The 11,195-nt window shown below is 39.2% G+C and overlaps 1 protein-coding gene across 2 annotated transcripts in view; it reads right to left on the bottom strand.

Moving 5' to 3' along the window:
* GLRA1 (glycine receptor alpha 1) overlaps positions 1-10,950 on the bottom strand; it is a 99,517-nt gene extending 88,567 nt beyond the window's left edge. For both annotated transcript variants that reach the window (XM_042452530.1, XM_042452531.1), the window contains exon 1: positions 10,831-10,950. In XM_042452530.1, coding sequence (XP_042308464.1) covers positions 10,831-10,886 — 56 coding nt within the window. In that variant the 5' untranslated portion in view covers positions 10,887-10,950. The remainder of the gene's footprint in view (positions 1-10,830) is intronic.
* Positions 10,951-11,195: the final 245 nt, after the last annotated feature.

Genomic DNA, 11,195 nt, shown 5'->3' with positions numbered 1-11,195 from the left:
CAAAAGTGTATTCATAATGAAGGATGGATGGATGGATGGATGGATGGATGGATGGATGGATGGATGGATGGATGGATGAGAGAACAGAGGAAGGCTAGTGCTTCCAAGAGAGATTACACTCTTGCATTTCACCAGAGGATGGTTTCTATTTTTATGAGAGTTAAGGTACAGTTCTTACATTATCCTGTGGATAAGTCGACTCAAATTTTTGGGTCAATTTTTTGACTGGAATTTCTAAACTTATACAATGTGCCCTTGTTTTATGTGGGGGATCCCTTCCGGACCCCCTCGTGTAAAACAAAAAATGTGTATGCTTGACCCCCATTGTAAGCAATGGGGCTTGTGTTTGCAGCAGTGCGTGGCGCCAGAAGAAGTGGCTCTGCTTTCAGTATGACGCAGGCGCACTGTACATGAGTATATACAGTACTCAAACTGGGAGGCCATGGGCCTGACCCTGCAGGACATAAGCAGAGATGTGGAGGCAGGGGGTCTTGGAGATGTCTAATCCACAGGTCAAGGCTGATTCGAAGGCAATTAACAACAAACCTATACAGCACCCAAAGGTTTTTCCAGATGCAACATTACAGAGACTTCTTGAGAAATTCAATGTTCTTTGCCTAAGAAAGGGGCAGGTAGCCTCACTATGGGTGGAAACAACCCAAATATCAGAGGAAGTTACTTTTCCTGATTCTAATACAGTTGAAATTTTATTTTCAGGATTTTACAACTCCTTGTCTCTCCGAGCCCACATGGTCAAAGAGAGGAATAGGTTCTATTTGCACTGATATCCCTCCAGACCATCCTAACTGACAACAACAAAAACATCTTGACAAAATATTGGCTGGTGACTAACACTGTCATCCTCCCCTATGATTTTGAACAGGCTAAGACATACCTATGACCTCTGAGCAGCACACAACACTAGCACCACGCAGAATGTCTCAGATCTAGCTTGTTCACTGACAAAGATCTTTAGAGCCCCCATAAACATGGAAGAGACTGCTGTATTTGACACAGAATCTCTCTTCATCAGCACCACTCACTATGGGCTGATGTTTAATCCTACTGATTTTTAAAGGAGGATCATGACAGATGCATACAGTGCAAAGAGGAATAGTGTGGTTGATTTTAAAACAGCAGTGATGGCATTATGGGGGATTTAAAATTAGGTTCTTAGTGGAAAAAAGGAAGGCCATTTCTCTCTTTTTGCCAAAAGAAGTAATAGTCTGTGGTCATATTCTATTAGGTAAATTGTTAAGCCTTCTACAAATATCTGGTATATGCATATGAATATGTACTACCTGCAAAACTCTATGTTATACAATCCTGTGGTTCCTTGTGCTGAGAGACTTTAGTGACATTGGTTCTATTTTATAGTACTTAAAGGCAGCCTCTGATTTTACCAGTAAAAAGAAACTGTAACATTTGTTTTTCTCCTTTATAGTCTCCTTTTTACTTATAGGTATCAATAGTTTTCTTGAAAACCCATATAGTCTTTATTTATTTATGCGTACACACATTTTGTGATGTAACAAAATCTCCAATTTAACATTTCAAATATGTGGGTTTTTCATATGTATAACTGAACTTTTGCCAAAGCCAAATATGATGAAATTTGAATGCGGGGGGGGGGGGGGGGAGTCTTGATCAGACAGCTTGTGCTCTCCCTGCCCGGACTACTGAATGTGAAGTCCAGCTTGAAAAGTCAAATATTGGAGAGACAAAGCCACATCCATATTTTAATTCAGATCACATGACCTTTCATTCTGAATAACTGATCCAAAATTGATTGTAGTATCTTCCAAGATGGAGCCAGGATCCTCTAGAGAAGTGTTCCTCTCCTCTCCCCTTACTTTTTGTTTGAAGCACTAAATGGAAGTTTGCCATTGCCTTCTTTTGAGGCTGAGAACATGTGACTTGTCCAAGGTCATCCAGTGGGTTTCACAGCTCAGCTGGGAATTGAATCCTGGTCTCCAGAGTCATAGTCCAACACTCAAATCACTATACCATGCTAGCATTGATCTGAAGGTGTACATGCATGTTCAAGTTGCCTGTCAATTGATGGAAACCTTATGTATTTTATAGGGCATTTTTTTAAAGACAAGGAATACTCAGAGAAGGTTTTGCCAGTTCCTTCCTCTGAAATATTGCCTATAGCACCTGATAGTTATCATACAAATTCTAACAAGGGCTGACTGTGCTTAGCTTCCAAAATCAGACGGGATCTGGTGACTGCTTTAGAATATTACCAAATATTTCCCTTCTATGGTAACTATTTGGAACTTTAATAAGAAATGTGACAGGAACTCTTAGCTGTATGGAAGATGATAATGGGAACTGCCCCCTAGGTGCAGCCTTGTGGTTAAATGGCTTTGCTTTATAATATATTCACCCTTCCATTGAGTCCCAGGGATGGGGATGGCTATGATTGTGTTTCATTGGAATTTGCATTGCTAATGAAACAAAATTAAGAAGAGTTTGTCATGGGTAGGATCTGTTTCATTTTGGCATCTTTTGGGCTGCGTTGTCAGCTAGTATGTGAAGGCACTCTGCATTGATGGATGGCACTGCCTGATCTGCTGTACCATACATGTGATGATCTTCATATCGACACCTTTGCTGTTTTCTCCCTTTCCTTATACCATTAAAAGGGGCTGCATACAGTTCAGTTTTTTAAAGATTGTTGCAAAATTACAGCTTTCTCCCTTTGAAACGATATATGCATGGAACAAATAGGGTGGGTAAGAGTATCTGTCAATCTAAAGATAAAGGTAAAGGTAGTCCCTTGACATGAATGTCTAGTCGTACTGACTGTAGGGGGCAGTGCTCATGTCCATTACTAAGCTGAAGAGCCAGTGTTGTCCAAGGACTGCTCTGGTGGTCATGTGGCCAGCATGACTGCATTAAATGCTGTTACCTTTCCACCAAAGTGGTACCTATTTATCTACTTGCATTTGAATGCTTTTGAACTGCTATGTTTGCATAAACTGGGACTAGTGATAGGCACTCACTTGGGCCTCGGACTGCCAACCTTCCAATATTCCAATAGTCAGAATTGGCATCTTAACCACTAAGCCACCACATTAATGTAGATTGTCTTATATTTTTGCTACCAAAGCAACAAAGACACTTCTTTTTGATGCATATTTACATGATGTGGTGTGTTATCTAAGTTAATGTCATACACAGCACAGGATACTGAATGAATAATTGCCTATACATAATGCATTTTGTTCTCTCCAACTGAATAGCACCTTTTCACCCTCTTAGCCTCTTTCTTGCAGAATATAATTTTTAAGGGAAGGGTCTAGGATTTCCTGGACTTTTCTGAATCAGTGAGTTTAGCCATTATAGAGTTTGGCAACATTAGGACTGAGATTCAGGCAATAACGTTAATTGTATGTTGACTTCTTTTACTTTGCTGGTTGGGTACTAGTATCATGGATTATGATAATAAATATATATGGAAAATGTGGCTTGATTAGGGTGCTTCATAATGCCATAAGGCAGAAGGTTAGTTTACATCATAGATAGATAAATACCACCCCAGGTTCTATGATTCTGTGACTGAAATTGTTCAGTATTAAGGTCTACAGAGACTCAATTTCTAAGATGTAAATTTTCAAGGTGTGTAAATTCATGCCTGGTACTGTACATCATTGGAAGATGGTGGTCCAAGAACATTAAATAGAATACTAGTATGGTGATACTTCCCAAACTGAGCTAAATTATCTTTTTTTCCACAGGTTTCCTTCCTGACTGTTATGAATTCTAAAGAGTATCATGGATGTTTTATGGAGGCATGCCATGGTTATTTTATGGAGTGAAAGAAGAGTAGGAAGTAATAATCCAGTGAAATGAGCTCAGCAGTGAAACACTTCAATATGCTAATTTTTTGCAGTGGCTGCACTCCTCCCAATTTGTATGTGCAAATGCAGGCTCACCTTTGACTGAGTCTTGGGATTAAAAGTCATTGCTTCAGCTTTCTTTCTTTCTTTCTTTCTTTTGCAAACTCCCACCCTTTGAACGTGGTTCATTTTTGCTTATCACTAAGGGATCAATTATTTGCACCACTTTTATAATGCTGATTTATCCAGATCCTTTGAATCATTGCCAGTATACAGAATCATTCAAAACTGTTGCAGTACTAACTACATTTATATGAAAGTTCAGTTGAAATCATCGGACTTTTCTTTGAGGTAAGTGTGTTTAGGATTCTGTTTAGAGTTTTGCAGGGTGATCTGAGCTGGATGTAATAACTGAGGGTTGAGGAATGGAAAATATGATTTCCCCTGTTCTAAGAGAAGGTAGAACACAGAAACCAAATAAGATCAATAGCCAAGTGGAGAGCAGTCTATGAAAAATAATGAAACAGGCTAATTTAGTGAACTGCTCTTGGCACACTTTGAAACTAAGCGTCTGCAAAAGAAGATGCCACTGAATATTGCTGTATTTCCCACCCAGTAATTTTACTCATGACTGCAGCACTAACCCTCTAACAGCAGGGTAAAGAAACAGTTGACAAATTACAACTTGCTGGATTTAGCAGTCAGTTCATTTCTTGTTATTTTGGCAATGTAAACTCATACATGAGTGACTCTATTCTGATATATCAAATTCCAATTCAGAATGAGTACTTACTCATATTCTGATGTCTGTCTTACTTAGATGATTTTGCAGCACAGTGAAGCAAAAAATTCACATGTTTCTTGAGTGAGTAGTAGTTAGCTTTTACAAGCTGGTTTTGTTCATTTTACTCAGAGGTGGCTTCATGCACTAGTATTTTAACCTGGGAATTCAGTAGAAAAAAAAGGGATTTGTCTGCCAGTTTAACTTGGAAGATTAAATTTTTGATGGCCACTGACTAACATCTCAATTCAGATGTTGGAAACATGAATATTTTTTGATCAAAGAAGAAAATCTGGTGAAAATGAGGTGTTAAGATTTCCATAAGGTGATGGCACGAACCTTTATCAGGGACTTGTGGATGCTGCAGTGTATTGTCTTGTCCAAGTTTTTCATTACAGAGTTGAGTCATTTTGTCGAGAAAGCAATGAACCCCTCAGCCTCTAGGACTATTGTTCAGATCTAATATATGTCTGCAAATGAATGTGAAAGCTGCTCTCCTCTTATCCTTAGACTCCACCATCTGGTACACAGGCTACTGAGGCATAGAACAAGAAAAGGGTTGACCAAGGACTATGCTGAAAATTTACCCTAAACACTTGATCCCCAAAATATTTATCTGAGATGCCTTGAGATGGCAATCATTGTCTAAGTTATATAGGAAGATGATTTATCTGAACAACATTGTTATTCTGATTCAAGGTGTTGGCCAGAAAGAGGCCTGCCTTTAATCACTCACTAATTTATTGTGAGCCAGTGTGATGTAATAGTTTGAGTGTTGGACTATGACTCTGGAGGCCAAGGTTCAATTCCCAGCTTGGCCATGAAACCCATTGGGTGACCTTGGGCAATTGACATGCTTTTAGCCTCAGAGGATGGCAATGGTAAAGCTCTTGTGAACAAATCTTGCCAAGTAAATCCCATGACAGGTTCACCTTAGAGTCACCATAAGTTGGAAATGATTTGAAGGCACACAACAACCTGATCCTATTAACTTGAAATGTCAGAAACTGAACCTGGAGTTTTCTGAATATAGAGCATGTACTCTACTTCTGAGATACAGGCTCTGCCTTCAATTAATCCCTCTCCCCAAATGAGCCATTCACAATTACAGAGAGACTGACAACCCTAATGCTACTTACCGGATTAAAAAAAATCATTTAATTTAAAATATTTTTGCTTTGTCCTTCAGGGTGCACGGCCCTGTAAGATTACAAAACACAAGAAGAGGAACAACTTCAGCAATTACTTTAACTAACATCTTGGTGTCCAGTCTCAGGCTTTTAAGCCTCCTGAGGCACCCAGGCAGTTATTGTTGGGAAGGACACTGAAGTAGATGTACTTTTGAACTCATTTAGGTATCTGAACAGGACTAAAAAGTGCTACAAACTATCATCACATTAGGTTTTCTATGCTGTATTGTGGGATTAATTGCATTTCTAAATTTCTCTTTTAGGATATTACAGATTGCTTAATTCTTTGCAAAATATTAAAGGGATTCTTGAAATTTCTGCCACCCCCCCCCCCCAAAAAAAAAGAAAAAAAAAAACTAAGAGGCCTTATAGGTGCCCTTTAAGGAATTTTTTTGAAGACATTTTAAAGAAAATTATGCTATAAATCTGTTTTTTTTTAAAAAAAAAACCAGATATAGATAAAACACAAAACTGAGACCATTAAATTAAAATAAATGACACTTTTTTTTCAAGGTATCAGAGGAGAAGTTACTGTTACTTTTATGGCCCCCACATGTTTGAACACAGCCCCCTATTTCATATACAGTGGACTCTTGGTATCCACTGGGATTTGGTTCCAGCCCCCCCCCCCACCGTGGAAACCAAAATCTGTGAATGCTCAAGTCCGATTAAATACAATAGCATAGTGAAATGGTGTCCCTTATATAAAATGGCAAAAACAAGGTTTGCTTTTGGAATTTATATTATTTTTTAATATTTTCAGGCCATGGATGGTTGAATCCGTGAATAAAAAAATCCTTGTATACAGAGAGCAACTGTATGTGCTAAGGCTCTTCAAATGATTTTTACCTAAATGCTTGGTGAAGAACTGTTTTAAAGGCCAATAATTTGGGGGAGGGGGCATCAAAAGACATGCGTTGCTAGACACCCCTGTTGCTGACTGACTGCAAGGCTGTCCAGCATTGCAGAGGTACAAGAAAAAGACCAAACAATGAAAACAAACAAACAAAAATCTTCACATCTTGGTTGCATTTTGTACTCTCCAAGATAAGTTAATTGCTTCCCTCTTTCTAAAATGGAGAATTTCAGGAAAATGGCAAAAAAGCTGATCACTTTAATTTTGCATGGTAAAAATATATATTTTTCCTTTTTAAAAAAGAAAAGCATGATCATCCATTTGAATCTACAGGACAATATCAGCCAAAGTAATAAGGTTATCCAACAGGTTTGTCAGGTGGCCGAAATGTTTCACTATATAAATCAGTAATATAGATATAGCTACATACCTACATAACTGGCCACCATTTTCAGTGAAAATCCATCTTTGTCGGAAAGGCCTAATTCATTCTGGAACAGTTCTGGTTCCAGAATCCAAGATGCAGAATAGCCTTAGATATTACTTTTCATATAATCCTCAAACCAATCAACCTACCTACTTAACTTCAGGGAGGTTGCTTCAAATTTATTCCAGGACAAGCAAGCAAAGGACCAAGCTCCCTTGTGGGCGTTATAGAAGCACTAATACTCATCTGGCCTTTAAGGAGACATCACTATTCATGTTTATTAATGCCATATCCCAAGCTTTGTGAAATTAATATACCAGACTTTCAAAATACGTATTGGATTCCACAGCTGAGATGTGTAGTCAGTGATGATCTACACACTTTGCTAAAATTATTGAACACAGCAAAGATAGAATCATAGAGTTGGAAGAGACCACAAGGGCCATCCAGCCCAAACCCATGAAAGACTACCATTTTCAAAGAAAAAGGATTTTTTAAGAACACAGATAAAAATATTTCTAAGCTTATATTCATAGTTGCATAGGCGTACTGCAGACCAGCTGAAGAAAAGCTAATATATGTGCTATTCCAGTTATGTGGGTATGTAGCTATATCAGTATCACTTGGTACAAAATTTTACATACTGAATTTCAGACTGCAACAATATCAAGACTTTGTGTTCTGATAAATATGCAGGCTTTGCCAGCAACAAGGTATTGTTGATGGACAAACCTAGATATTTCTCTAACATAAATGACATCTCCTCTTTGCTTTTCACCTCAGCAGTTTATATGCTGAAACTCCTTCAGGCTCTAAAGGCATCCATGTTATCTGTATGAATCCAGATAACGGAACCTCTTCCATAAAAGACACTTGTGAATCAAATCGTGCTAATTCTTCTGAAAATAGTTCAGCTGTAACAGAAGCAAATATTATATTGGCAATATCATAATGTTTGCAATTACACACCAGATGTTATTTGTCCCTACAGATTTAGTAGGGTTTAATGGCTTACAGAAGGCCTTATGTTTAAACAGAAGTTCGTTCAGGTAATTGCTGTATATGTTTTCCCCTCCCTCTTTTATTTTTGTATTGCAGACTATGTGTTGACGCAGTATTGACTCTTTCTCAAATCCCAAACTACTTTGGGTTGACAGATCAACTATGAATGTGGACGTAGAATGCCATCTAATGTACTATGTATTTCTGTTCTAATATGGATTATTGGATTACTAGGCAGTGACATTTTTCCCTTGGCAGCCCAACTCTCCGCAGGTGTAATTAGCTTAGATTAATTTCCCAAATAGTCCTTAATCCTATACACTAAAATCTCAAAAATGTTTGGCGCTTTCACAGTCATGGAATGCACTAGAGACAGATGGAAACTCTTTTCTACAGAACTGTTGCTTCTGGGAAAATGTGCAGATGACACTTTTAGTTTGCTTCAAGTTCTTTATACCAAGAATGAGCATTTTGGTGAATATTTGAAAATACCCATCAGCATAATGCTAAATGACTTTGTTTCTATGCAACATTGCTCCTGTATTGGTTGAAATTTCCCTTTTGTAGTATATGCCTTGGGTAGATGAAAGTGTATTGCCTATCCCCTAAAGATGTCATGAAAAGCAACCAGACTTTTGTTTGATTACCATTATTTAAAATGTGTCTGCTTACACAAGTTTCATATAAACTGTGGCAAATACATAAAACGCTCATATTCTAACTGGAAATAAGATGGGTGAGAGAACAGACAGTGATGTGCATATTTCTGCTTTTGTATTAGTCCTTTGAATGGATAAAATGTCTTTGTTTCCTATGCTCAGATATTGTTAGTGCTTCAGTTGAAATGCTTTGTAACTCCTTTTCCAGAAAGATTATTAGTATTTTAAACTGGTTGAGGATATGATGTTGGATGATGCTGTCTTCACCTGTCTACTTAAATATTGCATGCTTTATTAGCATTCCAGTGATACCTGTTCACAATCATGCTCAGAGATTAGTTTTTAACCATACTTTAGGATGGGGTGACTTGAAGGTCTCACATTCAAAGGGCTGCCTTACGTCGAAGTTGACCCAGAGGCTGTTATCAACAAGAAAACAATCTGCATTTGAGGTGCTGCAGATCAGGGTTACAGTCTTGAGCTGAGGTTGCAGTCCTCCATACAGTTAAGCCATTTAAACCCCATTGAAGTCAGGGGCATTTTAGCAGTCTAGCTGTGTGCAGGACTGTGTGTGCTTTCATCACGAACTGCATGGGTTTGCGTGGGCAATGTAAATTTCCCTCAAAGTGGAGGCCCTTAATATTGTATTCTGATTATTTTGAAAGACTCAAAAAGTCTTCCAGAACTGACCTTGACATTATGAGAACAAAGCCATTAATTCTCACAACCTGAGAAAATATACTGGCATATCTGTATAAAAAGAGAGAAAGAGAAGGGAAGGGAGGAGAAAAGAAGGGAGGAAGGATTGGCTGTGGTAATGTCTTGTGTATTTGTGTGCACATCTGTCTATCTGTCTATCCATCTATCTATCTAATATAAATGGTATGAATCAACATTCTTTATCAAAACCCTGTTCTAAAACATGGGGTGAAGTATTCCAGCCATGTAACTCAAATGTAGTAAAAAGTCTGATGAACCCTGCGGGTCATGAAACAAATATAGGTTGCCAAAACACATGTCTGAGACACCTCTCATTACCAGCAAAGAAAATTACCTTGCTCATTCCAGCACAGTACAAATTATAGTTGCTTATCCCAACCCCACTCCTCCGGTGTGAAATAAGGACTTTGAAACATGTGGCTGTATCACACAGTCAGAGGCTAATACTCAGAAATGCTCAGAGGATGCCATCCTATACATGTAAAACTCCACACAATCTTATTGAATTAAGTGAGGCCTGTGCCCCGAATAAATACACAGAGGATTGTTTTGAAGATCTTGTCTACTAGATATGGGTGAACGGGAAAAACATAATCAAGTCCTTATTTAAAAAGAAAAGAAAAAAAAAACCCAGAGAAGCAAACCTGAGTGGAAAGTTTAAAAGCAGAAGCCAAAAATGTTGCTACGGAAGTAGTACAGCTAAGCTTGTTTGAGCGCCCTAGGAATAATCCACCAGGCACAAAACAATTCCGAGAATTTCATTATATAGAGACGATGAGACTTTAATCCACTTTGTTCACCTTAACTTGCATCTCTCCTCCAAATACTCCGGGGGGGGGGGAGTCAGAAAATGAAACATTGGATTTTAGAGAGTAGAGGTGCAACGCCCCACTTCGCCGCTAGTGGTCGCGCTGCTCCCAGTCTGGAGCGCCGGGTGTTTTCAGCACTGCGGTTCCAGGCAGAGAGAATGCAGTGCTAATTACACCCGAGTTCACTCATAAAGCTGTCAGAAGTCCTTCTACTCCGGAGCAAACGACAACGGGAAAACCACTGAAGGAGAAGGAAAAACTCTCCACTGAGTGGGAAAGGAAATAAATAAATGTGTGTGAGTGTTTGTGTGTAGAAAATCCCCCCACTTCATGTGTATGTGTGTGTATATATACACACATGTACATTTATATGTATACACATATATATACACACACATATACATACACACACACACATATATATGTACACATAAACACACACAAATACACACACACACACACACACACATATATATCTGACTGACTCAGAAGTTGAGGGAAGAGGCTGAAGGGAGCAGCCTGAGCCCTATCCGCCTACCTGAAGAATACTATGGTCTCCCAAAGGTAGACTCCCAGTGCATTGAGGTGACACATTTTCTCAGAGCAGAGGGGTTTTCTTTCTGCTGCTGCTGCTGCTGTTGTTGTAGTCCACACGAGTCCGAGGAAGCGAGGGCCACTTGGCAAGGCGAGCCAGCCAGAGCCTCCAAAAGGAGGGCCAGGGGCAGTTCAGGCGGTGGGTGCTTCTCTCCCCTCTTTCTCTCTCTTCCTCTCTATCCGCAAGAGGCGACTAGGCGAGGGAAGCCCTGGGTTTCAGCACCTTGGAGAGCTCTCCGGCGCTGCTACTGCTACTACTGCTTGTGCTGCTGCTGCTGCGGGGCTGCCTTGGCTGGCTTCCTTGGGCTT

Source organism: Sceloporus undulatus, chromosome 2 (genome assembly GCF_019175285.1).
Source record: "Sceloporus undulatus isolate JIND9_A2432 ecotype Alabama chromosome 2, SceUnd_v1.1, whole genome shotgun sequence".
NCBI classification, from domain to species: Eukaryota; Metazoa; Chordata; class Lepidosauria; order Squamata; family Phrynosomatidae; genus Sceloporus; species Sceloporus undulatus.
This window is presented reverse-complemented; position numbering and strand designations above follow the sequence as displayed.